At 45.3% G+C, this 27,505-nt stretch overlaps 2 protein-coding genes across 8 annotated transcripts; both read right to left on the minus strand.

The window, feature by feature from the left end:
- Positions 1 to 1,540, minus strand: LOC147628392 (uncharacterized). The gene is made up of 4 exons (XM_086813495.1): positions 1,522 to 1,540; positions 834 to 1,086; positions 453 to 722; positions 1 to 360 (listed from the first exon to the last, which is right to left on the minus strand). The coding sequence occupies exons 3-4, from the start codon at positions 588 to 590 to the stop codon at positions 52 to 54; spliced, it is 447 nt and encodes a 148-aa protein (XP_086669621.1). The 5' UTR covers positions 591 to 722; positions 834 to 1,086; positions 1,522 to 1,540; the 3' UTR covers positions 1 to 51.
- On the minus strand, positions 1,117 to 27,505 carry LOC147628393 (uncharacterized). 7 transcript variants are annotated; one of them, XM_086813491.1, is made up of 8 exons: positions 25,657 to 27,504; positions 23,834 to 24,159; positions 23,610 to 23,736; positions 23,157 to 23,454; positions 22,245 to 22,350; positions 22,049 to 22,135; positions 2,334 to 2,481; positions 1,117 to 1,257 (listed from the first exon to the last, which is right to left on the minus strand). In XM_086813491.1, exons 1-7 carry the CDS (start codon positions 27,017 to 27,019, stop codon positions 2,380 to 2,382), a joined length of 2,409 nt encoding a protein of 802 aa, XP_086669617.1. In that variant the 5' UTR covers positions 27,020 to 27,504; the 3' UTR covers positions 1,117 to 1,257; positions 2,334 to 2,379. The 7 variants fall into 7 exon arrangements, with proteins under 7 accessions (XP_086669617.1, XP_086669619.1, XP_086669616.1 ...); XM_086813493.1 differs by lacking the exon at positions 1,117 to 1,257 and adding an exon at positions 1,325 to 1,653; XM_086813490.1 differs by lacking the exon at positions 1,117 to 1,257 and adding an exon at positions 1,336 to 1,574.

Consider the following 27,505-nt stretch of genomic DNA (forward strand, 5'->3'; position numbering starts at 1 on the left):
TACACCAAAGGTTGTCCCTCACGAATTCATGACGACAAAACGAATAAATTCTTAGATATGAGCAAGTGCCATCAACTCCTTATACAACATGGCATATAGGTCGCGCTCTTCCTGAGAAATCTCTAGGACATCTTTCATCTTCTCAATGTCAATTTTATCAACATTGACCTTGCGAGTCTCTATCAAATTGCCCGACTGCTCAATTAGGCGGAGATTGCAAGGGCAATACACCAACCGCTCCAATTGAGCAAGAGAAAACCTGTTCCTCTTCTTTGTATGGAAGAGGGCCCATGTGCTCCAATTCCTCTCAACAAGACCCGAACTGCAATCCTCTAAGAGAGCTTGCATGACGAGGCGTTTCTGCCATTAAAATACAGAAACTTTGTAAGCATAATCATCATTGATCAATGTATTATGTAAATAGCAGTCTTGTCTTTTAGAGTTGTACTCACCGAGTGAGGGCTACTGATCCCATACTTCTCCCACCATGAAACTGGCTGAAGCTGTCTCTCTCGCATGCATGCAGTCTGTCTACCAAATGTGTGGCTAGCATTCCGATACACTAGTTGCTCATCCTCCAAGCGTCTCATGAACTCCACATCTCCTCCTATCCATTTATGAATGTAATCTTGCCATCCATCTTCCACATGTGGGCAACCGCGTGGATTGGTCTATGGAACCAATCCCACTGGTCGTTCCAAACGCATCAAATGTCCTCAACCCTAAAAATTAGCCATGAATGATCGAAGCTCTTAGCTAAAGCCTACTATACAAGTTACAACAAGAAGGCAATTAGTTGGAAGCTCAAAATTCAAACTTGGCATGTTCAATACCTCTCATCTGTCAAGAGAGTGCATCAGTTAAGAGCCTCTTCAATCCGGTCCATGAACTCGCACAAGAGTCCAAGAGTGCTGCCCTCCACGTCAGTCATGCGAAGAACACTATAGATTGGTTGAAGAGCGTTCAACAAAGCCTCTGCCTCCTTCCACACCAGCTTTCTTGCTACTATCTTTTCCATTCTTGTAGCTTGGCTTTGATGTTTGTAGACACCAGTTTGCATGAATCAATGCCTTCCCTCGGTTAAACCTGTGAAATGGGCCTTAACACGGATTATGGACCCTCCTGAGCAAACCCTACAAAAATTGCATTTCCACTATTGGGTGCCTGAACCACCATATTTTAATAAAGGAGTGACATGGGCCCGCATGGCATCCTTACTGCGAGGCATCTTGACAAAGGCAAGGCTGGATTGACAACCTGGCATGAAAACCCCCAAATTTCAAAATCTATATATATATACCTAGATGAATCCAGGAACATGCCCAAATTCCACTTTTAGGAACGTGCCTGTTATACTTCCAAACCCCCTCCACTAAATCCCAAGAGTTTTCATTCAAATCCCAAGAGATGGGAAGGTTTAGTTCTAGGGAATGCTTCCAAACCCCCTCCACTAAATCATAAACAAAAATAGAGTTTCATTCAAATCCCAAGAGATATGAAGCTTTAGGCCAGAGAGAAGACCTTATTCCCGACCGCCAGATTCAGATATATATCCCTCTTATGACAATGAACAGCTTGATAGGCTCCACATGGAAAATAAATGTTCTTGATGTCAGCAACTAGGCTATCAAATCAGAGAGTGCCTAAACCCACCTAGAAATCAGGGGAAATTTTAGATGATTTTGAGTAAAAGAAGAATTCAGATAAATACAATTAAAACACCACATCAGCATATTCAGTCTTTGAAGGTTTACATCCTTGCCTTCACACACATACACTCACATACGCGCACACCCCTCAAATTGCAATAGCTGTGTGCAATGCCAAAGTCTATGTAAGAACTTGTACCACTTTTTCACCTATGTTGGTAGGAGCCAAAGAGAGTCAATCCAAGTACAAAAGTGTTAACTATATTTCAGGATTGATCCCCTATGGCCCAAGGCATTAATTAATGTATTCAAGGAGAAGAACCAAAAATGGGTTTAAGCCATAAGAAGAAATTGACCACCACTGCAACCCTTGGCTGTAGCTTCTGGATAACCTAAATGCGCAGCCAATCTTGGATGACGTGTAGCAGTAAGAGTTCTTACAAAACCCTGGCAATCCAACCAGCACATGAACTTGGAAATATAACTATCCAAAACAAGAAGAACTCTACACTAGCACAAGAAGGGCATCCAAACATTCTCTCAGACGAGTACTTGGTGACATGGTGTGCATAGATGACATTAGGTTCTCACAAATAGGGGAAACTTTTAGAACCATATTCAACATGGGATATGTGAGAAAACAAAAAAACAAGATTGGCTCAGGAAGTTCATGTGATTACATACCAGGAATAGAATTTAAGGGTTAACAATACACAGTCTTGACTAGGCTTCAGGCTGGAATAAGCAATGATTGTAAGGCCTTCACAACAATGCTCATATTCGGGCGAAACTCTGCTTCATACTGCACACAAAGTTCTGCCAATGCTGCCATCTGCATCCACGTACACAAGACTGGTTAAGAGACAGAGAGAGTATGCACCTAGCCCTTAATAATGCTTCACTTTTGTCATATGCTTGGCCAAATGTTTATTTTCATTCTATGGTCTTGTTATCACGGCACAACATTAAAAGAACTTGGGGAGTTGGAAAAGATGGCACAATGGAAAAGCTCCTCCGTCTCTAAGAAACAGGCTTTATGAAAGGTTTGAAACTTCCAAGTGTACAGTTTGTATGTGAGAAGCTTTAGGAAAGGCCACTACGAATCGATCTCTATGGGAAATCTAAAAACGTGGAAGGAGCAGCTTTTCAAATATAAAGTGGATAAAGTTTCTGAAGTACACAAAATTTTGTACTGAAAAGTGGTTAGAATGAGTTTCAAAACAGCCAAAGACAAACTATGGATGGCAGTATGGAGTTCCATTGGCACACTTTGTCCAGACACATTCAAAGAGATGTCATCTTTAAGAGAGACACAAAGAGAGGCTTGCCAATAGTACGCTACACTTGGGAACTGGTCTACAAAGATCAGACTGACATGGAAACCCTACCCGCTCTAAAACTAAAAACAATCACCTCACCCAATCTTTCCACAAAGCTGCCCACAACAATCCATTCCTTATACTATCAAATCCACCACCTGTGGGCTCAACTGTGCAAAATGCATGGTCTGATGAATGCAAGACAATACGTAGACGTCACAATGAGCAAGCCTATCAAGGACATCCTTGTGCATGTGTCAAACAGAACAAGAATACAAATGCTTGGTCCAACACAAGGTGTATATTTGAGAAGCGAATGAGTGACTTCTTTAAAATACTATATAGCACTCTTAAGGATTTATGGTTAAGATTTCGAGTTCAAAAATCATCACCCCTTACAAACCCAATGATTTGGAAATTCCATACTGAGACTACAACATATCAAACCAGCCCATACCATGCCCTTCTACTACATCTTCTCTCTCCACATATCTATCATTGGAGTCATCCATAACTTTGAAAATGGAAGAGCTAAGGACCACAAAGAGCTTCAGTCACAGCTCTTTTATCATGGTTGCAAGACTACCTGTCTTAGCAAAGCTCTTTAATGAGGTTGTTTGCCATGGCTTTCTCATGTAGTGGACCACCAACAGGATTATCCCTACCCATTAAGGAGGAGACCCAATGGACCCACAAAATTACCACACTATTATGGTTCGGCACTTGACGGCCCAAAATCTATGGTACTTGAACCGTATGTGTCAAAACGTCCCAATGGAATGAAAACAGAAACCCCTAAAGTGTTCTGAAAATGGCAAAAGTGACAAATGGATCCCAACGTCATAAGGTTAGCTATATTCCATACATAGGTGAGCAGGACCAAGTTGATGGATGTGCAAGGTTACAACACTTTAAGATACACCCACATGCCCTTTCATAAAACTCTCGGGGTCTGTCGTTGGTTAGCGTAAAACTGGGCGCAATCCTGAACCCTCTTTACACTTTCCCTTGCAACTTTCAACATGTCCTGCATCATATCTTGCCAGAAGTCCACTGCTAATTGCAACTTGACCCCCCCGTAGTCCTATGGCAATGGGCAACTTCGGCTAATTGTACACAAGTATAAATGGGCTAAAACCAATAGCCACATACTTACTACTCTTATAAGCAAATTCCATCTGTGGAAGATACTTTTCCCACTCAAACTATCTCTTGGAGACATACGCCCTCAGCATATCGTCCATGATTTGGTTCGTCCTCTCCGTATGACCATCCAACTTGGGATGATCCTAAGACGACATGCTCAAGCATGTTTCCAACTTGGAAAACACTGATTGCCATAATTGTGCAATGAATTTGGGATCCCAGTCATTGACAATTTCCTCATGCAGTCCATAAAGCTTATACAAGTGCTCTACAAAGAGCTAAGACAACTCGTGACTCTTTACCGTCGACTTGATAGGGATGAATCTAGCCATCTTCGTCAATCTGTCAACTATGACCAAAATTGAATCTAGCCCCTGTTGGGTTTTATGCTGTGTATGCACCCAGAGGAGTGCTAGTGATCATCAGTAGATTACTGGGGCACTTTTTACTTCAGTTAGTGGAGGTTTTTTCCCCCAGTTTAGCTTAGTTTCACTTATAAGCAGTTTATAGGTGTTTTGGTCCACCCGACACATTTTATGGCCGGACATGTGAACACATCTCTTTAGGTCACTTATTATGTGACTATTGTACTTCACATTTTTATCAACTGGAAATACAGCAGTCGTGTTCTCTCTCTGTTGCTCTCCACGCCTGTTTGCAGCATCTCCAAACCCTAACTGTAACACTCCATTGGCCTTCATTTGGTATCAGAGCATTGTAGGCCTGCCCTTGCCCTGCCCGTACACTGCCACCTTCAGTTTCAGTACAACCCGTACATCATTGCCCTGCCCGTACACACACTGTAAGCGCCGCCTTCAGCAGGTACACCACAGCTTGCAGCTTCCGTACCAGACGTCGACAACAGCATTCCGTACAGGTACCTGCCCGTACACTATCTGCGCCGTCTACAGTACCTGTCAGAGCCGACTGCACCTATCAACGCCGCCGTACTGCAGCTTCCGTACCTGACAGCGCCCCCGTATTGCAGCTTTCGTACCTGTCAGCGCCGCCTTCGTCAGTACCTGCACAGTACCTGCACAGTATCTGCTTGCAGTCACCTTCAGTTCTGTACAGTGCAAGTCGACTGTACCTGCACAGTACAGTCAACTGTACTTGTTCTTTTGGTGGACTGTACCTGCATATGTACCACAACTTGCTCAAACAACTTGTGGTAAGCAATACAAATTTTGTTTTTTGGGCAATTCTATTTTCTTTGTGAAAAACTACAGGCACTACAAGCAGACTTTCTTGCAAAGAAGTCTACAGGTTTTTTGCACAGTTTTGGGTGCAGTAATTTTGGGCATATTTGGGGCATTTTGGCACTGTATACGCCATTTTTGCTGCTCTACTCAATCATTGGTGCATTGAGCTGCACATTCAGAGGATTGAGAGTGCAGGCATATTTGGGTGAACTGTATTCAGTGGAGTACAGTTGTTTTCAGGGTTCTTGCTATTGGGTTTTTTGATACACAGGTACAACATTGTGCATAGGCATAATGGCAAATCAACAGCAGAGTGATGTATTCACATATTTGTCTAAGGAAGACAAATTGGACGGCACGAACTACTCCTTGTGGAGTTTTATGCTGAAAAATGTGCTTGTGGCAAAAGGTCTTTGGGATTTTGTTAGTGGTGATGAACCACGTCCAGGTCCATTGGCTCCAGAGACTCCTCCCCAAGGGGGTGCTCGTGGACGAGGACAACAGGTACAGGCTCTAGGGCAGCCATTGCCTGTTCATAGAACAAATGCTCAGAAGACATGGGATGCCAGGGATGCACAAGCTTTGTCACTCATTGCATTGTTAGTACAGAGGTCTATTATACCTCATATTCGTTCAGCTGGCTCTTCACAGAATGCATGGGTGACTTTGGAGCAGATGTATGCTGCTCGTAATGAGGCTAGGATCTCATTTTTGAAAAGAGAGCTGGAAAATCAGAAAATGAATGAAGGAGATGATATGTCTAGCCACTTAAACAAGCTGCAGGATTTGAGAGAGCAACTCATGAATGTGGATGAGATTATTCCTGAGACACAGCTTGTGTCCACCATCTTGCACTCTTTGCCAAGATCTTACTTGGCTTTTCATACCTCTTTGAACCTCAGCATGAGGAATGCTGTTGAACCCCTTAAGTATCAGGAACTTGTTGCTCTCTTGCTACAAGAAGAGCAAATGAGGAAGAATATGAATATGAACACAAGTGCTGAACAAGCATTTACTACAGGTCAAAAGGGGAAAGGAAAAACTCAGCCAAAGAGTTCAAATCAGAATTCAGGTGATGGTGGTTCATCTCAGGATACCAAGAAAGGTGATGGACAACCCAAGAAGAAGGGCAAATGTCATTACTGTAAGAAGCCAGGTCACTACATCACTGAATGTAGGAAGAGGATTGCCAAAGAGAAGGCAAAGGAAGCTGGGATGTCTGTTAATGATGCTTCTAAAGCTCCTCCAGAGACTGCTTCTTTTGTTGAGGACAGGGATTACTGTTTTTATACATGCAGCTATGATGCCTCTTGGTCTTCACAGGCACTCAGTATGACAGAGCATGCATGTACTTGGTATTTTGATAGTGGTGCCTCAAAGCATATCACATCTCACAGGGATTTGTTTAGTCATGTTGGCCCTGCCCCTGTTGGCAAAACTATTCAGTGTGCCAACAATGCTTCATATCCAGTTCGTGGCATTGGGGAGATTCAGCTCACAGCCATTGATGGCTCCATTCTCCGCCTTACAGATGCCTTATATGTACCAGGGATAAAGAAGAATTTGTTGTCCATTTCTTCTTTAGCACATTGTGGTATGCAAGTCCACTTTGATGATGATAAATGCATGGTCAAAGACAAAGCTAATGCTTTGACCTTGATGCTTACTGGTACATTATGTCATGGACTTTATCAGTTGGATGCATTTCAGCCAGTGGATCAGTCTGCTTATAATGCATTCACTCTTACTCCAGCTATGGTTGATGCGGAGTTATGGCATGCTCGCATGGGGCATGTAAATTTTGGTAGTCTTATGCTTATGCAGCGACATAACATGTTTACAGATCTACCTCTCATGGAGAAGCCTCCAGATCACATTTGTGAAGGATGTATTTTGGGAAAAATGCATAGGTTTTCCTTCCCACGTGATCAAGCTCTACGAGCAACTGCAAAGTTGCAGCTTATACACAGTGATCTTTGTGGTCCCATGCAGACGAAGTCATTAGGTGGTTGCTTCTATTTTGCAACATTTATTGACAACTTCTCTCGTATATGCTGGGTCTATCCTTTGACACAGAAATCACAGGTATATGATGCATTTTTGGCCTTTGTAGCACTTGCTGAGACAGAGTCAGGATGCAAGGTCAAGACTCTCCGTTCTGACCGAGGGGGGGAATATATGTCACACATGCTGAATTCCTTTCTTGGGAGTAGAGGTATAAAACATCAGTATACTACTCCTTATACTCCACAGCAGAATGGGGTTGCAGAAAGGAAGAATCGGTCACTCATGGAGATGGCCAGATGTATGCTAAAGGCAAAGAGGCTACCACATATCTTTTGGGTGGAAGCTGTCATGTGTGCTTGTCATATTTTGAATCGATGTCCCACAAAGGCATTGGTTTCCATTACTCCTTTTGAGGCTTGGCATGGCCGCAAGCCTTCGGTATCACATTTTCGTATCTTTGGGTGTCTTGCATATGCACACATAGCCAAAGAGTTGAGGAGGAAGTTGGATGATAAAGCCACAAAATGCATTTTTGTTGGGTATAGCCGTGAGAGCAAGGGCTACCGGTTATATGACCCACTATCCAGGAAGATATTCACTAGTCGGGATGTGATTTTTGATGAAAAATCAGAAATATCCATGACTGGTTATGATGCAAATCAGGCTGAAAATGATGTGTTTGAAGGTCTACTACCTATGGAGTTTCATTCCACAGTTGGTGATCCAACTCGTGAGGGTACAGGACAGCCAGCAAATGATGAAAATGGTGCAGAAATTCAGGAGCAAATTGAGCCAGAAGCTGAACCAAATATGGGGCAGCAAGCACCACAGGTCAGACACATACCTAGATGGTATTTGAGGACATTACAGGACAGCCATTTAGAGGATCCTCTTGCTGGTCGTACTCGTAGGGAGACACGGACCAATGAGCATGCACACATCATGGATTTGAATCTGGTTATGGCAGCCAGTTTACAGGATGATGATGAGCCTGATTCATTTGTGGATGCACGAGACAATGTGCATTGGAACAAAGCCATGCAGGATGAACTTGATTCTATTAAAAAGAATCAAACATGGGATTTGGTTGATCTGCCCAAAGGCAAGAAAGCCATTGGTACTAAGTGGGTCTATAAGTTGAAAAGACATGCAGATGGATCCATTGACAAGTACAAAGCCCGTCTAGTTGCAAAGGGCTATGCACAGAAGAAGGGCATTGATTATGAGGAGACATTTGCTCCTACATCCCGTATGTCGACACTTAGGAGTGTCATTGCATTGGCTGCACATCGTGGTTGGGTTGTTCATCAGTTGGACATCAAGACTGCTTTCCTACATGGGGACCTCTAGGAGGAAGTTTATGTACATCAACCCATAGGTTTTGCAGAACATGGTCATGAAGGAAAAGTTTGCAGGCTGAAAAAGGCCTTGTATGGTTTGAAACAAGCTCCACGAGCTTGGTATGCAAAGATAGATGCTTTCCTGCTCACTCAAGGTTTTGTGAACAATCCATTAGAAGCCACTTTGTATGTAAAGAAAGAAGAGAAAGATCTGCTGGTCATCAGTCTTTATGTAGATGATCTTTTGCTCATGGGATCAAATGATGACAAAATTGCAGCTTTTAAAGAGATTCTGCAACAACAGACATTTGCCATGTCTGATTTGGGGCTCGTACACTACTATTTGGGCATACAGTTTGTGCAGGATAACAGAGGCATTGGGTTGTTGCAATCTTGGTATGTTGCTAAACTTCTGGAGAAGTTCAAATTTCAGGATTGCAAGCCTATCAGCACTCCTATGGAGCCTGGGATGGAACTGTCACTACAAGATGACAATATTTTATTTGATGCCACTGCATATACTCAGGCTGTTGGGTGCCTTATTTACTTGTGTAATACAAGGCCAGATATTTAGTATGCCGTATCTCAGTTGAGCAGATTCATGCACAGCCCGCGATTGTCACATTGGCAAGCTGTGAAGCGTGTATTTCGGTATTTGCAGGGTACCTTGTCTCTCGGATTGCTTTATCCTGAGAGAGGTGACATGTAGCTATATGCTTACAGCGATTCAGATTGGACTGGTGATTTTGATACCAGACATTCCACTAGTGGAAATTGTTTCTTTCTTGGCTCTTCATGCATTTCTTGGCTAAGCAAGAAACAGACCACAGTGGCCACTTCGTCTTGTGAGGCAGAATACATAGCAGCCTACACTACTACTGTTGAGTGTGTTTGGCTGCGTCGTCTCATGACTGATATGGATATTTCAGTGGAGGAGCCTACACCTATCTATACTGATAGTCAGAGTGCCATTGCTGTGGCCAGGAATCCTGTGTTTCATGCTCGCACGAAACACATTGAGATTCACTATCATTTTGTTTGGGAGAGACTCCAGGCAGGAGATATTAGTCTGATCTACTGTCCTACAGATCAGAATGTGGCAGACATCTTCACCAAGGCATTACCACGTCCGAAATTCGAAGCATTCCGCACTGCTTTGAATTTGTTTCCTTTTGGTGGATGATGTACAGTGATCACATATCACTCCAGGGGGGTTTGTTGGGTTTTATGATGTGTATGCACCCAGAGGAGTGCTAGTGATCATCAGTAGATTACTGGGGCACTTTTTACTTCAGTGTTTTTTCTCCCAGTTTAGCTTAGTTTCACTTATAAGCAGTTTATAGGTGTTTTGGTCCACCCGGCACATTTTATGGCCGGACATGTGAACACATCTCTTTAGGTCACTTATTATGTGGCTATTGTACTCCACATTTTTATCATATGGAAATACAACAGTCGTGTTCTCTCTCTGTTGCTCTCCACGCCTGTTTGCAGCATCTCCAAACCCTAACTGTAACACTCCATTGGCCTTCAGCCCCTACTTATCCGGGGTAATCCAACTACAAAATCCATCGAGACACTTTGCCACTTATTCTCAAGAAGTAACCACCCTCCAACTCTAAGCCTTTCAGTTTATTAAGATGGCACTGGGTACACTTCCACACATAACCCTCAACAAAGGATTCCATGCTGCACTAATAGAAATGCCGGCCAACCAAGGCCAAGGTTGCCATCCTTGAACAGTAATCCACCTCTAATGGAATACTTCTCCAATATCTTTCTCTCAGTAACACTCATTGAAGTGTCCAGAACGCTCGGATCTCGCAGGTTGCAACCAGCATGGACCAATTGCCACATTCAACCAACAAGGGAATCATGTTGGCAACCACCCTTTTGTGGTATACAAGTCGACCTAAGGGCTGTAAAAAACGCTCAAAAGATCTATGCACACTACTGGGATACATGGCCATCTCAAAAAAGCATGTTCATGGGTTATTTTGGGCATATTTCGGTACAAGTGTCCTTTATGCTTAAAAAAGGTGGGGAAAGAGGACCAAAAGCTAGTGGCCTTGTTATTTTTGGGGATAAGCTTGCTTTTTAGAGCACTTACTCATAAAAACCTCCATGCTTGATGTGTGGGCGGAAAGTAGACCTCTGTGAATTGTGCTTTTCAAAAGTTGGAGCTTATACTATCTACCCACTATTAGCGACCATCTTTAATCCCCTACACTCCTTAATTCCCTACACGTTTGTTGATCTTCTGCATCGTCTACTCCATGGCGGAACAACAAGCATCTTCTGGGGTTCATGCGGATACTTTTGATGGCCAGCCCACAACCATGTCGTTTGTGTACGACCTCATGAACGATACTAACATGTAGCCTGCATAGGTACCACTTGGCACTCAAGTACACATGACTACTCTTGATCCAACTAAGGTTTGTAAGGTCCTAAAATGGCCTATTCCATGGACGATTAGGCAAGTGAAATCATTTCTTGGTTTCAATGGCTTATTTAGGAAGTTCAATGAGGCTTATGCAAGATTACTGCCTCCCTGACTAAGCTTTTAAAGGGGGTGAGGAGCAAGAAGGGCAAGTTAAGTCCTCCGGTGGTTTGGAGTGACAAGCTAGATTAGTGTTTTATAGCAGTGAAGGAGCTAGTCACCTCAGTGCCTATGTTGCAGATCATGGATCCTAGTAAACCTTTTGTGGTTGAAACTGTTAGCAGTCATCTCCTGTCTATACACTATGTCTAGATATTTACACCATGGCCCCTGTTGTGGGTGTGCCCACCCAGTTTAGGTGTTTTCCCATTTTTCCCCACCTTCCATATTTTTCCCTATTTTTCCTGATGTGTGGAGGGTTGTCGGCTGCCCGATTGCCTCTATGTGCTATCCGACTTCTCTGTGGGAGCTGGCCAACAGGTTTTCTGCAGCCGCCTACTGAGCTGCTGGTCGACTGGCTGCCCTGGGGCCATATAAAATGGCCCCTTGCTCCCCATATCCATAGTACATTGTATTCGGGATCTTCTTGTGTATATATCTAAGTCACACCTCTCTCTCTCTCTCTCTCTCTCTCTCTCTCTCTCTCTCTCTCCCAGTTCTGCGTTTTTTTCTGCTGTGCACTTGCTCTTGGAGTTTTCAGTTCTTGTCTTCATTTCCGCTACATATTCTGACATGGTATCAGAGCTCTAGGCAAATCTCGGGAACTGTGTGAGCAAGAGGGTAGTTTGAAGTGCTGTTTGGAGGACTGTTTGGTCTTTGAGGAAATAGGAGTGCAAGCGTTTGGCGGGCTGAGTGTTGGACAGCCACTTGTTGTTATTTCTTATCTCATCCACCTCCTTTCACAAGACTTCAGGGCTGTTTTGGGTGGTGTCTCGGCTGTACGGGAAGAGAAGAAGCAAGCAAAAGGCAGGCCTTGGTGCTGGACAGCCACTTGCAGGTTTTGTTCTTCATTTTTTCCCACCCACCTTCCCTTTTCAGTTAAACCCTTGCAATGGCAGATTTGTTTGAGATGGCTGAGAAGCACGTGAAGATTCCGACACTCCCCACATTCCCGATGGACCGCCAGTTGGACGGGAACAACTATGGCATTTGGAAGGTAATGATGGAATCTGTTTTGGAGTCCTATGACTTAGCTGATTTCATTGTTGTTGGGGTTCCACGGCCGGAGTTAGAGGAAGGGGTGTTACCCTCTATTCGGAAAGAACAGGAGGCACATGCACAGTTATGAGATCGTGTCAATGCCAGAGTCCGTTCTTTCATCTTCCTCAATTGCACACCATAGATTCATCCATGAAGAGAATCTCCTTGGAAGTTCAAATGTGGGTGATGAATCCTGCAAAGTCGTCGACGATGCAAGAGCACATCAACAAGCTACAGGCTCTTCAGCAGCAAGTTCTCCAGGCAGGGAAAGAGATCATCAGAGGATATGGCCATAATGTTGCTGTCACATTTGCCCTCTCAGTACTCAGCCTTTTACTCTTCGTTGATTACCAATGGCAGGCTCAGCACCATCAAATGCGAGGAGCTTGTGCCCATGGTCTTGGACCAGGAAGAGCGATTCACGAACCCTCCACAGGGTGGAGGTTCTGAGGCCTTAACTAGCCACCGATGGAAAGGCCGTAATAACAACAACAAGGGCAAAGGGAAGGCTTCATTGGAGAAGTCTTCTGAGAAGAAGCCCGACTTAGACAGAGAGAAACTCAAGGCCGAGAGGACTTGTAATGATTGTGGTGAGAAAGGCCACTATTGGAGGAAGTGTCCCAAGCAGACTGGGAAGAGTGTTGATTCTTTAGCTTCAACTGCAAAGACTCCAGCCTTTGTGCACTTGGAGATTTTGAACACGAATGCTTCATCTTCTTCGAGCAAGGAGGCAGTTGGCTTCACCGCAAAGGATACTTGGGAATGGATTCTTGATAGTGGTGTTTCTAGGCACATGACTCCTTCCCGTGACTTCTTTCAGGATCTGAAGCGACAGTCAAGTCACATTTTCATTGGCAACAATTCCACCATACCGATACACACTGAGGACCGGATGGAGATCATTCCCGATGGTAGAGTGGGGAAGCATTCCTCTCGTGTTCTTTACGTCCCCGCATCTGGTTTTCATCTGTTGTCAGTGCATGAGGTGTGTTTCTTGTGCTGTTTACTTTCTGCAATCTACTTGCTCTTGTCCACCCAAGTTTGGTTATCATTTCCGCTGCATATTCTGGCAGAGGCTCCGCGTTCTGTTCGAGTACCTAGGTGGTTGGTGGACACCCTTCGAGAGTCAGGTGTCACAGAGCTTCCCTCCGAATGGACCATAGAGGATGGACCTCGAAGATCGCACAAAGTCCATGATAAAAGTCATTCAACAGAGCTTTTACAGGTAAACTATGCTTTGATGTCTCGTATCATGCGGGACAAAGAGCCCACTTCCGTCAAGGAAGCCCTTGCACAGGATACTTGGAGGAAAGCCATGCAAGTGGAACTACATGCCATTGAGAAGAGTAACACTTGGGAGTTGGTACCGAGGCCATCGAAACAGTCTGTCATTGGTGTCAAGTGGGTCTTTAAGACCAAGTATACGTCAGATGGGTCGGTGGACAAACACAGCCAGACTTGTGGCTAAGGGTTATGCTCCGCGGCCTAGCATCGACTCTGAGGATACCTTTGCACCGACAGCGAGGACCACGATTCGGACCCTTCTTGCCCTTGCTTCTTCTCAGTGGTGGCCTGTATATCAGATGGATGTTAAATCTGCGTTGCTTAATGGTGACCTGCAAGAGGAGGTGTATGTTGAGCAGCCTCCAGGCTTCGAGGTTCCAGGATGAAAGGGAATGGTTTACAGGTTATGGAAGGCTTTGTATGGTCTTAAACAGGCTTCCAGGGCTTGGAATCAGAAGATTGAATCTTTCTTTCTACGGGCTGGATTTCAGAGATCGGTTGCACATCCCAACCTATCTCTCTTTCAAGAACGCGGCATGGTCACATTGATCATCCTTTATGTGGATGAACTCATTCTCATAGGCGATCATATGGAGTACATAGCAGGACTGCCTTGTCAAAGGAATTTGAGATGACCGATTTAGGCTTACTCCATTTCTTCTTGGGATTGGAGATGTGACAAACCCAGAGGGGGTTTTTTGTCTCTCAGCAGCGGTATGTTCATGAGTTGCTTGAGGCCTTTGGGACCTATGTCTAGATATTTACACCAAGGCCTCTGTTGTGGGTGTGCCTGCCCGATTTAGGTGTTTTCCCATTTTTCCCCACCTTCCCTATTTTTCCTGATGTGTGGAGGTTTGTCGGCTGCCCACCTGCCTCTGTGTGCTATCCAACTTCTCTGTAGGAGCTGGCCGACAGGTTTTCTGCAACTGCCTACTGAGCTACTGGTCGGGTACACTCAGGGGGCTGTCGGCTGCCTAGGCAGGCCGATTGGCTGCCCTGGGGCCATATAAAATGGCCCCTTGCTCCCCACATCCATAGGACATTGTATTCGGGATCTTCTTGTGTATATATTTGAGTTACATGCTTCTCTCTCTCTCCCAGTTTTGCATTTTTTTCTGTTGTGCTCTTGCTCTTGGAGTTTTCAGTTCTTGTCTTCATTTCCGCTGCATATTCTGACAGAAACATATGCCAGTGATTATGCAATAGGTGATGCCGTGTTCTAGGATGGAAGGCCCATAGCCTTTGAAAGCAAGAAGCCTTCAAAGACTCATGGTGTATCCTACCCAAGAAAAGGAGGTTCTAGATGTTATCCATGCAATGAAAATATGGAGATACTATACTATTTGTATGGGTCTCGATTTTGTAGACTCGACGGATCACCACTTGTTGAAGTATATTTTTGATCAACCCGACCTAAAGGATCGAAAGGCTAGATGGGCAGGAGACAGTGGAGTATGTTGACTCATACACATATCTTGGAGTGGTGTTCACTGGGCCCACATTTTCCATGAGGGGAGCAGCAGAGGCCAGATTGACTAGAGGATTTGCAGCACTAGGAGGTCTAGAGAGGATGTGCTCACAGGTACAGTTTCAGGAGCCACGCACTAAGCTGTGGCTTTTTGACACGCTGGTCACATCGGCTATGCTATATGGAGTACAGATCTGGGGGCCTAGCCTAGATCGTCACAGTCGATCAGGATGCACATACGATGGATGGAGATCGATGGAGAGACCACTTGTGTCCATGATCTCCAGGATGATTCGGGCTAAGGCCTCGGTACCCCATGAGATTATTAGAGCCAAGATGGGAGCACCACCGATCGTAGTCGAGGCTCTTGCCAGATCAGTGTCCTTCATTCATAGCACCTAGGAGCTTCCCCGACACCGGTATGCACGACTTGCTTTAGAGTCCTCTCATCAGCTAAGGGACACACTTCATGTTGGTATGCACAAATAGCATCCTGGTTTGAGCTCCACGGGTTCAGTTTAGACGGACTTCCACCCTTCCAGTACTCTCTGGAGGCACCCTCTCTCACCTTGACACATTTTGAGATTAGTAGTCATCAGACAGGACTGTTGGGGTAAAGGCATTATGCCCACCCTTATAGTGTGTACTAGCCCATAAGTTATAGTACATAGTACACTTAGTACTTTTAATGTACTAAGTGCACTATGTGTACTAGTGCAATATACATGTGTGATAGGGGAGTCACACACTTATATCTGATGAGTTGACTTATCCCCATAACTCTCTCTCTCTCTCTCTCCCTTCTTCTCTCTGTGTATGTCTCCCACATGAAAACCTAACTCTAACCCTAATTCATTCTCCCATTCAACTGGTATCAGAGCCCTGGTTTTAGGGTTTTGTTCTCAAGTGCTGCATCACTGGCTTCTTCGTGGAGCTTTGCCATTAGCCCACTCGCTCATGAATCACTGGCTCGTAGGGGTTTTTTCTTCTATCAGCATCTGTAATTAATTCAGTGTGCAAGGGAGCGTAACAGCTCGACTCTCCAGCAGCTGCTTTGCTGCGTGTGTTGAACTAGTCGCAGGCAGCCATTTCACCTCTAGCAGAGCGACGGGTGAAGCTTGCGGGAGGCAGAGGTGGAGAACGGGTGCAACTGGGAAGGGCGAATCCAAGGGGGCATCGGCGTGGTACCTGGATTCGAGTGGTGGCCCATCAAAGCCTACTGCCCCTGCCCGGCCTTCGTCCAATCGGGCGGCCGTTACAGGCGGTCCGGCCGAGATTGCCTTCGGGCGCCGTGCTGCAGGTTCGCGCGAAGCTGGAGGAGTCTACGCCGTGCATCGCCGACTCGATAGCATTCCAATTCCTTTTCCACGTAAGCTTCGTACGCCTTGGAGAAGGTGAAGAGGAGCGAAGCGAACTTGCCCAGTGGAACTCCTCGCCTGTCATTTTGTCTCCACGCCTTCTGCAGCACGCTTGAGGAGAGCTACGCACTTACGCTTCTGTGTATAGAAGCTCCAACCAGCTGCAGTTCATCTGCACAGATTTTCAGCAGCAACAACATCAATACAGCAGCACCAAATTCAACGCCCCCTTTCTGCAACATTAATCAGAGAAATTCAAAAATTAAGAGGTATTTGCTTCAATTCTTTGGGAATTTCTTATCAATTCAATCAATTGAGCAAGTAAAGGTGCCAAATTGCTCAAATTTTGAGCGAAATTGGCAAAATTGGGTGACATTGGTCACAATCAGAGTCAATTTGCAGGAAACTGGATGTCGAAATTTGGGGCTTTTGATGTAATTGTGCAATTAAGCATTCATACATGCTGTATGATGTGAGAAATCGCACATTCGAGCAAAATTGCAGCAAATTGCAGTGCAAATCAAGGGGCTTTTGTGCCGATTGGATTGATTTGCATGCAGGCACTCGCATTTGATGCTTTGGGCAATGTGTTGATGCCTGACAAGCACTCAATGTGCCTGTAAATCAAGGGGCTTTCATGTATTGGATGTATATATGGCCAGGGGGAAGCACCGTGAAGACTCTGGATGCCTTCATGTGCGTCAATGTACCATGCATGATCAGAAATTGATCTTAAATCAAGGGGCTTTTCAAGATTTTATGCTTGTTGAGCTTGGCAAAGCAGCAGGCAAGACTTTTATGCCTTGAATCCTCAGAAATCAGCTTGCAGTCAAGGGGCTTTTGCCCAATTTCTGTTCAGAACTGTTGTATGCAGTGTTCGGGACTGTAAAAGTCTGATTTTCACTCATTTGGACAGCCAGGAGACTCCTTTGCCTCCATATGTGAAACTCAGTGCTATGGACAGCCCACAGTCAGATAGTGGCAGGGCTGATATGGCCAAGATTCCGTATGCTTCAGCTTGTGGCAGTCTCATGTATGCCATGGTTGCTACTAGGCCGGACATTGCATTTGCAGTGGGAGTGGTTTCTAGATACATGGCCAACCCTAGCAAGAAGCATTGGGAAGCAGTGAAAGGTGTCATGAGATACCTGAAGGGCACACAAGATATGTGCATATGCTTTGGCAAACAGGATGCATTAGTGCATGGTTACACGGATTCACATTATGCCGGTCATCCAGATAACCGGAAGTCTACTACCGGTTATGTATTTACATTCACAGGAGGTGCCGTGTCATGGATATCTAGGATGCAGAAGTGCACAGCCTTATCTACTACAGAGGCTGAGTATATTGCAGCCACAGAGGCTTGCAAGGAGGCATTATGGCTATCTCGGTTAGTGGTTGATTTGGGTTATACAGGGGATGTTCCATTGTTGCATTGTGACAGTCAGAGTACCATTCAGTTGGCAAAGAACCCTGTCTTTCATGCAAAGACGAAGCATGTGGATGTGAAGTATCACTTCATCAGAGAGGTGATAGAGAACAAGCAAATTCAGCTTGTTAAGATTCATACAGATGACAACCCAGCTGATCTGTTGACAAAAAGTTTGCCTCCGGAGCGGTTTGCTCATTGCAGACACTTGATGGGCATTGGATGAGGCCAGTTTCAGCCTTGATATGGCCTTGTATATTATCATGTACATGCTGATTTTTTCTTTTCCTTTACTTAAGGGCACACTGCCTTTAAGTGGGAGGTTGTTGGGGTAAAGGCATTATGCCCACCCTTATAGTGTGTACTAGCCCATAAGTTATAGTACATAGTGCACTTAGTACTTTTAATGTACTAAGTGCACTATGTGTACTAGTGCAATATACATGTGTGATAGGGGAGTCACACACTTATATCTGATGAGTTGACTTATCCCCACAACTCTCTCTCTCTCTCTCTCCCTTCTTCTCTCTGTGTATGTCTCCCACATGAAAACCTAACTCTAACCCTAATTCATTCTCCCATTCAAGGACCTCATTTAGTTGGACACTAGGAGGACATGGCTAGAGCCCTCACAGGAGTTGGGGACGAAGATGGCTTTCTATAGAGACCATCTTCTCCGCACCACTGAGGATGGCTTTATACTTAGACCGAGCTACATGGATACCCATCTGTCTCATCGATTGAGGTGCGCCATTGGGCAGATCCGCACCTCCTCACATCAATTAGAGATAGAGACAGGTAGATTTAGAGGCATACCTCCAGGGGACAGGATTTGTCAGATTTTGGATAGAGCCAAAGACGGAGGAGCACTACATCTGTCGCTGCACAGCATATTATGAGATTCGAGGGCGCTACCATTGCCTTTTCAGAGAGGGATTTGGACCACTGGCTAGAGTCATGGACTATTGTGATCAGCGATGCTTGGGTTTTTATCTCCTGGAGATCCGCAGGCTCAGAGAGTCCATTATCAGGAGCAGACGCCCGACTGGGAGGGAGTCCACACAGAGACAGATTACTGACTTCTTTAGAGGGACTACTCGGGCGGACACACAGCCGACAGCCCAGCAACGGGCACCCCGTTGGACTCTAGTTGAGAGAGCTATCCAGTTGGGCGGATCTAGACGCCCGAGGGTTCGCGGATCCTCACATCGGAGATGGTACCTACACCGGAGGATTCAGAGCATCATTGCGAGGCATCGGGCTCGTCCGACCAGGCATCTCACTATGGCAGATATCCAGGCCATCCGGCAAAGACCCATGCTAGAGCTCCTAGGATGATTACGACTCCAGCCATATACTGTTGTACTCACTGTCACTTTTGTACTCCCCCATATTCATGTATTCATGTATCCATGTACTCATGTACCCCATTTTGACTAGTAGCATTAGCTTCCCACTCTCCCTAGTTGCTGCTTCCGGATGCCCCCTGCTGATGTATTGTGGGGCTAGATACTTACCTTCAGTTCTTTCTTTTCTTTTCCAGACAGTGTATCAGATGTCACATGGTTGTAACTTTGGTCTCATAGGTCACCTTGGCCTTTTGAAGACGTTAATATAACATTTCATTTCTCTCTCTCTCTCTTTTCCATGCATCTATTGTCTGAAAATGGCATGTTGTCCAGCCCTAGAAAGGGGATTTTATCTGTACTTTTCTGGATTTATTTGATTTTCCCTTTTTCTGTGTCTTGCTGCTGGCCGACCAGCAGTCCCACACACTATATATAGCCTTGCCTCATCACTTCACCACTTGTACCACTTCATAGACATATTCGGTACCACTTCTGCTGCTGTTGCTGCTGCCGGGGACTGCACATCATCTGCTTCATCATCATCGGCTCTTCAGGTCAACACATTAGCGTTTTACATCAGGCCACACCTTGGGACAGCAGCCCACTCTCTGCTACAGGTCAGTACATCAGCGTTTTTTATCAAGCCACACTTTAGGACAGTAGCCCACTCTCTGCTACAGTAGAAGACTTCTGCGTTTTTCCTCGGCTCATGGGAAAGCAGCCCACTCTCTGCTACAATTTATCATCGTTTTTCTTCTTCAATTTACCTTGGGACAGCAGCCCTCTCTGTTTATCTTCACCATCGACACCACTCAGGACAGCAGCCCTCTCTGCTCCTCACCATCACTCAAGTATTGCAGCACCCTTGTCACCAGAGCTTGCACCACCACCACTCAGGACGGCAGCCCTCTCTGCTCCTCACCACCCCTCAGGTGTTGCAGCACCCTTGTCACCAGAGTTTGCACCACTTAGGTCTGCTCTTCATCACCGCTCAGGTACCGCAGCACCCTTGTCACCAGAGTCTCCATCCCTTCCGCTGCCCACTACCACTACCACCTCGGAGTGCCTTTGCATCCACTAACGAAAGCCTTCGACTCAGACCACCTCACGGAGTGCCTTTGCCTCACATCGACGCAAGCCTTCATCATCAGTCTTCTACTCAGAGTCACCTCACATCAGAGGGCTCTTGTACGTATTTTCACTCACCGTCATATATACACTCACTCACCCATTTCATGCTCTGTTGTTTTGCTCTGATCTCTCGTACATATGGTCCTTTTGTCCTTTTGCCCTCACATCTATCTCCCAACAAACACTAGCCCTTCATGCATGCAATAGGGTCACCCTTCGTGCAATCGTTTCTTTTAGGCTGAGGTGCTGCTGTTCACAGCCATACATAGAAAAAACATCTAGTAGAGTCCCAAAAAGCATAAACTCCCACGCACAACCAAAAGTGCAAAGAATTTAGCTCTCTACAAAACTCAACCAGATCTCTTAGGTCTTTTACCCTCTTACAACACCCAATCTTGACCTCCATCCCCGTCAAATAAGGAACACATTAAACGCATATCATGTATGTCAGAAAGCAAGTAAATGCACACAAACATAACAAAAAGCTCTTACTTTTTCCATAGATATGCAACAATTTCAAAAACCGTCTGAGCATACCCAACCATAGCGTCTTCTCTGTTCACCTGACGTTGCTCCGTCTTTCACCCTAAGTGTCCCATACCACCAGGCGTTGGAAGACAAAAAGCAGCCCAGAAATAAGATCCACGTGATGGATTTTCTCCTCTTTTTTCGGAATGTTTCCAGCTTAATTCTAGCAGGTCTGGCTCTAACACCAACGTAAAGCCCCCAAGCTAACAGACCCTACAGCTAAGGAATCATGCATTGACATTCGCACCTAGCTCACCGCCCAACCATAGAGCCGTTCAGGCTCACCCCGAGCACAAGGAGATCGTAGCATCCAAGACATGGCTCCATGTGCGGCGTCCCAGACCACCAATACATACCCATGGATGTAAGCACAAAGTAGTCTCAAGGCCTCGAGTCCAGGTCTAGTCTCAAGCCCCTACTTAAGATGCCTAACCCCTAGGCTATGGTTAACCTAACCCAAAGGTCTTAACCTTGATCAGCCTTCGGACGTAACAACATGGCTATTTCTGTAGATCAAATTGTACATGCAGGACTCACAGAGTACGTGGGTCTTGTTCTTTGGGTGGCTAGTTTTTTCTCCTTTCATGTTTTGTTAGCATTCAATTACCCACATATCATAGTTTTGGTCTCACAAACCCTTTGGGTCTTTCATAGACGTAAAAATATCTTTCCTTTTTCTGCCTACATATGAGCTAGCTGATTTTTATGGTACACTAGGAGGATAGGTATCCAAGCTAGGAGAGACATTGGTCCCAATCTACTCTTATGTGGATAACATGGTAACTTGTAAGCATACGGAAAATAATGAATGCTACATTATATTTATGGCACTTCCTTCAAGGAGACAAACGAAAGTCCCTTCTACTAAGGGGAATTTATAGCATAATCAACTACAGAATCCATGTAGAAGAACATTACGATACAAAAAGACAACTAGTTTGGCATAATCTACTACTGCAGAATCCATGTGGCAAAATGTTAAGACCCGAAAACATATAATTTGGCTTTAATGGTGAGGTTACTTTAATGATAATTGTTGGGCTCTAACGATGGGTTCATGAAAAAGTATCGGTCAATTATAAGTTAATAATCCTAATCTCTCTATGCATGTTTTGAAGAACATACTACATGACCAATGGATACCAAGATTTACAGTCCAAAATACCAACGAAAACTGAAGAAGGTAAATCACCTTGGCAACTCCTTTGATTGGGTAATCCGTCTTAAGCTTGGGATCCACACACTGCTTAACTTTGTCTTCGCCTAGCCTTGGAGTTGCCTGCATTAACGCATCATCGCTTCTCAAAAAGCTTTGACAGATAAATTGATAATTATAATGATTGTCCAATGGTGCTAATTTATGAACTAGCTAGGAATGCATGTCTCACCCATGTAACCAGACCGACTGATTTTCTCCCTGTGAGCAGCTCCAATAAAACCACTCCAAAACTGTAAACATCACCCTTCTGCGTCAACTGTTCTATCATTGCATACCTGAAGGTAAAGATTTGTCAGCCTGTAGAAAAGAGAACCTGTGTTCATGGATCTGGCATCTATGTGTAACCAAAACCTTGCTTTTTTCATATATAAAAAATCACAACACCCCACAATTTGAGCCAGGATGGCACTAGAAATCTGTCCTGTACAGAATATAATTACTCTCTTTCGCACGACCCTAGCTGGTAGCACCATTTCCCTTCTCCCCACTTATAAGTGATAACCTATCTAGCATATCCTGAATCTTTGTTCCTTTGGGGGCTTGCCTGTGGACCTTATTTTATAATTCATCGTGAGCTTTCAATCATCTCAAGCATAGCACTTTTCATTTGGCTTTCAGCCCAGGAATTTTAATTGTCCATGTATTAATTGGCTTTGATCCCATGAACCTTGGCATGTAATTTGGGCACATAACAAGGATTACCCTAAGAATGGCCCAAAGACATTTAAATGGCTCACTTAAGAGAACTAGCCATTTGCAATTGTCCCTGACGACATGACGACAGTGCATCTAACCAACCGGGATCCTCCAACCAGAGAAGCCTAGGGTAATCAGCTCCCACCTCAAGGCTCCCAAGTGGGAGACGATTCACAGCTTGACTGCATGGCATATTTGAAGAGAGAAATGCACATCGTAAGAGTGATAGAAGACACAAAAGTATCCAATGCTAAGAAGGCAGTATCATCTCAAAAAAATTTTAAAAAAGGCATTAAAAAACATATAGACAACTATGTGCACAATCTATCGAACATCAAAAGCACTTCAAGCGAGGCATTTAAGTAAGAAAGCTCTGAACCCTTACTCTGGAGGATTTAAAGGAAAGGCCGAAAGAAACTTGTTTGGATGGAAATCAATCGCCTTGTCAAATACGTGATATTGGAGATTGAGTACTTGATTTGAGAGATTGAAATCAGCAATTTTTGCAGTGTAGTCACCAAAGAGTAGAACGTTGCTAGATCTGATGTCACCGTGGATTTTGGGAGGCTGCACCGTCGCATGATGCAAGTATTCTAAGCCCCTTGCCGCTCCGACTGCAATCTTCACACGTTGCATCCAATCAAGGACAGGCCCGGGCTGGGCGCCTAGGACACCTTTTCGGCCTTTATGAAACAGCAAATATCACCGAGTCAGTTGATATCATTATAAAATTGTTGGTATAAGCTTTAGAGTAGTATTCTGCATACTTAGCAAAAGGAGAACAATTAGCCATCAATGAAACTCACATTGTGGACAATGCCTACAAGTTTTTTTTTACCATGTAAGATATCATGTAGAGACCCCATCGTTGCAAATTCATATGCCAATACTCGTAGATTGCCATCAATGTAGTATCCAATAAGCTCCGCAATGTTTTCGTTCTTCAGCCTTGAAACCCTTGAGGCCTGTCGTAGAGCTTGTTGTTCAGTGTACAAAATGCGACAGGGCAGGTCTCAGTGTGTGACGGTCTTACCATGACTCCTGACTACAGGAAAAACCTACCTCAACTAAAAACTCCTCGTCGGATGACTCATGATTTGTGCCGTGGAGTTTCTTAACAGCCGCAAATCTGCCATTACTCAGCCTCGCCAAGTAAACCCGTCCATACAAACCCTCACCTATCAAAGTATTTGCTCCAAAATTTTCAGTCGCCTCTCTCAATTCATCCAATGATATAGCCAGTTCTTGTATAGTCTGGACGGTTTGTGTAACCGGGTTCCGAACTGCCAGATTAGCCTTTTGGGTTGCAGGATAACCCTGCACACTTCGCAAAGCCTCTCTTTTTCGCAACCAAACTTTTCTAGAAAAGAATTTCAGGCAGAACAGTGCTGCAAAACTCATGGAGAGTCGAGTAAGTTTTTAAACATGGTTACTTTCAAAGAGAATTCACTGAAGTGCAACCTTATTCAAGTAAAATCACAAGAGTTTTTAAGAATGGTACCTTTTAAGAGAAATGCAACCTTATTCAATTTTCTTCTATACAAGCATCCACCATCTTGTTTTTAAACAACCAAAAATAAGGCCCTCTCTGCAGTAATTTATATTCTTTCATGAAAAATGAAGTTTCTAAGGTTTTTTGGCGTTTATCTTTTTTAGTATAAAATCTTTTTCAATCACCCTCACAGGCATGGTGAAGTGCATTATAGATGCCCGCTCCGTCGTAGAAGTGTGGGCTTTCTAAGGTTATCAGTGCTAAAGCAGGACATGCTTTCTGAGGTTATCTCTACTATGAGATGGATAGCGGGGTGACCCCCTAATTGTTAAGTTGTGAAGACCTTCGAAATGATCGGAGCCTAACCAGGCAGCCGGCTCCTCTCCCTGCGTATGCCGCTAGCCCTGCCCTCCCATCCCACGCACCCTCCTGCACCAGCTCTGCCCCGTCCCTTTCTTTTGCTTCTCATCATGGCCAAGCATCTCCCGCCCACTCTGTGCACCCGCCTCCCTTCCTCCCCTCTGCTTGCTTCTATTCGCCTTTCACCCTCCTTTCCTTTTCCTTTCCCCAAGTAGACTAGCCCCCACCGATTCCTTTATAGAATTTCCTCGTTGCCGAACCCTACTCTACGGACAGTACGGGCTTTCTAAGGTTATCAGTGCTAAAGCAGGATATGCTTTCTAAGGTTATCAGTGCTAAAGCAGGATATGCTCCGTCGTAGAAGTGTGGGCTTTCTAAGGTTATCAGTGCTAAAGCAGGATATGCTTTCTAAGGTTATCAGTGCTAAAGCAGGATATGCTTTCTAATAGCGGGGTGACCCCCTAATTGTTAAGTTGTGAAGACCTTCGAAATGATCAGAGCTCCCGCTAGCCCTGACCAGGCAGCCGGCCCCTCTCCCTGCGTATGCCGCTAGCCCTGCCCTCCCATCCCACGCACCAGCCTTGCGACTCCTCTGCCCCACTGCCCCGTCCCTTTCTTTTGCTTCCCCCTTCCTGACCCCTTACCATGGCCAAGCATGTCCTGCCCCCGCCTTTCTGCTCTCCTTCACCCATGCAGCCCACCTCCCCCCCTCCCCCCCTTTCCTCCCCTCTGCAGCCCACCTTGCATTCCCTCCCTTCCTCCCCTCTACTTGCTTCTATTCACCTTCCGCCCTCCTTTCCTTTTCCTTTTCCTTTTCCAGGTAGACTAGCCCCCACCGATGCCTTTATAGAATTTCCTCGTTGCCGACCCCAACTCAACTCTGCTTGCCATGCGGACAATACGCAGAGCAAAAACAAGTGAGCACTTCATCACAATAAAAGCTTCAGAATTATCTGACAGTTCAAAACGAGAGATGCTGACTTTGCAATTGGACGAACATGCACACCAACACACATATGATCAGTAAAGCTACCTAGTTGTTTGCTTCCAGCTTCATCTCCTTCTTGTAACACTATTCTGCAGCAGTACATCTCCAAAGGTATCTTCAATGGGTGGGGATCGAGAAAAACACCTGGCTCTTTAGAGGACAGCTCGATCATTTCTTCCATGCGGGTCAGCATGCCACTGGAGAGAGTGCGTGATAACCATTGTGCTTCGCCATGACGGTCATGATGATCGCCTAGAAGAAGAATAGAGGCCTTGAAATATCGGAGCATTCTGCAGATTTGTTGGAAGGTCGGTCTTACCGAGGGCTCCCCATCCCAGCATTTCTCAATGTAGCTCGCCAGTGCAAGCGGACAGTGGTGGGGTAGCTTGGGTCTCTCACCTCCCCTCACTCTCCTGCGGATATTGCTCCCTTCAAAGGGTAACTTTCCTGTCAAGATCTCATAACAAACCAATCCAAAGCTGTAGACATCGGCCTTCTTCGTATATTTTGCCTTGGGATCACCTTCCACCTCGTCCTCAGGGCTGGTCTCGAAAACCTCTGGAGCTCTCCATGCAGTTGTGCCTGTCTGTCTTGTGGTGTACTTTGAGCTGGCTTGCTTGGCTTTGGACATTCCAAAGTCTGCAATTTTAAGATGTGCGTGTAGACCACCCATCATGGTAAGGTATGGATTCGATTGGCCAGAATGTGATGGAAAGCTTACCAGAATGTTCAAAGATTTGAGATCTCGATGAATGATGCCAAGGCTGTGCAGGTACTCCATGCCCTTGGCGATCTGGAGCATGAAGTCCACTGCAACCAGGAGAGGGAAGGGAGGATTCAACCCTTTCCCCAGTCTGTCCATCATCAGAACCCGAAGGTCTTGATGCATCAGTTCCATCACTAAACTACACTTCTTGAGAGCCGGGTTCTTTGTGCAGCACACAAGGTGTATTACATTGGGGTGCCGCAACCTGGCCTGAATGACCGCTTCCCTCCCAAACTCTATGTCATCTTCCACATAGAAGAATTCTTTGACTGCAAAGCGACCCCCCAGCCAATTGGTCTCATGGACTGTGCCAAAGCCACCCGTGCCAATAGCGTTGTACTTTGTTTTCAACTCCTCTGGATCTACCCAAAGGTATGCTGGCAAACCATCACTTGCCACACCTTCCAGATCTGAGGCGTGGGACAGTTTCTGCGAAATGATATCAGCAAGGCATGACATGTCTCCTCCTTCCTCTATCTTCACACTAGCCAAATACTCCAGAGCAGAGCTTAAGTCTTCGCCCGCACCTTCAACTGCCCAAATCTCGCCGATCCTTCTCATCTCCTGCATCAAATCCATGCTGTCAAGATGTGCACCCCTCAAGGCCTGCTCAACCACATAATAGCACCAAACCAACAACATCCGTGCTTATCCCTAGCTTGAGTGCCTTGTCTACCAGCCACATATGGTTGTCTGAGCTTCCTCTGATGCAGTCGTCCAGACATCTTTCCCCTTCTTGCATCACGTGATAGAGAGCCTCCAAAGGCCCACTTAGCTTGTGAGATAAGGTCTCCTGCTCAGATGACCCCAACATGGAGCAAGCGTGTTCTACTTGCCGTATGACTGCATCTAGCACCACTGAGTAAGACCTTGCAAGGCATCGCCACTTGCTGCGATGCAAAATTAGCAACGAATTGCAGTCGAGTCTGCCTTGAATCCGTTGGCATAGCTGGCCACAAGTCTCGGGAATGTTTCTGATATGGTCTGGCCAGATAGACGACATCGCAGAGAAGCTCTCTGAGTCGATATCGGGCAGCTACCTCAGGTTGCCACACATTTTGGGATCAAAACTCTTTCTTTACAAAATTGAGTTTCAACACACGGCACTCCAGCAGTGGACCTTCATCT

Source organism: Cibotium barometz, chromosome 19 (genome assembly GCF_041138505.1).
Source record: "Cibotium barometz isolate CiBa-2024 chromosome 19, ASM4113850v1, whole genome shotgun sequence".
NCBI classification, from domain to species: domain Eukaryota; kingdom Viridiplantae; phylum Streptophyta; class Polypodiopsida; order Cyatheales; family Cibotiaceae; genus Cibotium; species Cibotium barometz.

Coding starts and splice junctions, on each gene's coding strand:
- LOC147628392 (XM_086813495.1), bottom strand. CDS start 590: ATGAGACGCTTGGAGGATGAGCAACTAGTGTATCGGAATGCTAGCCAC. Junction 361..452: donor GGATCAGTAGCCCTCACTCG/GTGAGTACAACT, acceptor TTTTAATGGCAG/AAACGCCTCGTCATGCAAGC.
- LOC147628393 (XM_086813491.1), bottom strand. CDS start 27,019: ATGTTGTTGGTTTGGTGCTATTATGTGGTTGAGCAGGCCTTGAGGGGT. Junction 23,737..23,833: donor ACGAGGAGTTTTTAGTTGAG/GTAGGTTTTTCC, acceptor GCTCTACGACAG/GCCTCAAGGGTTTCAAGGCT. Junction 22,136..22,244: donor CAGTCGGTCTGGTTACATGG/GTGAGACATGCA, acceptor GCGTTAATGCAG/GCAACTCCAAGGCTAGGCGA.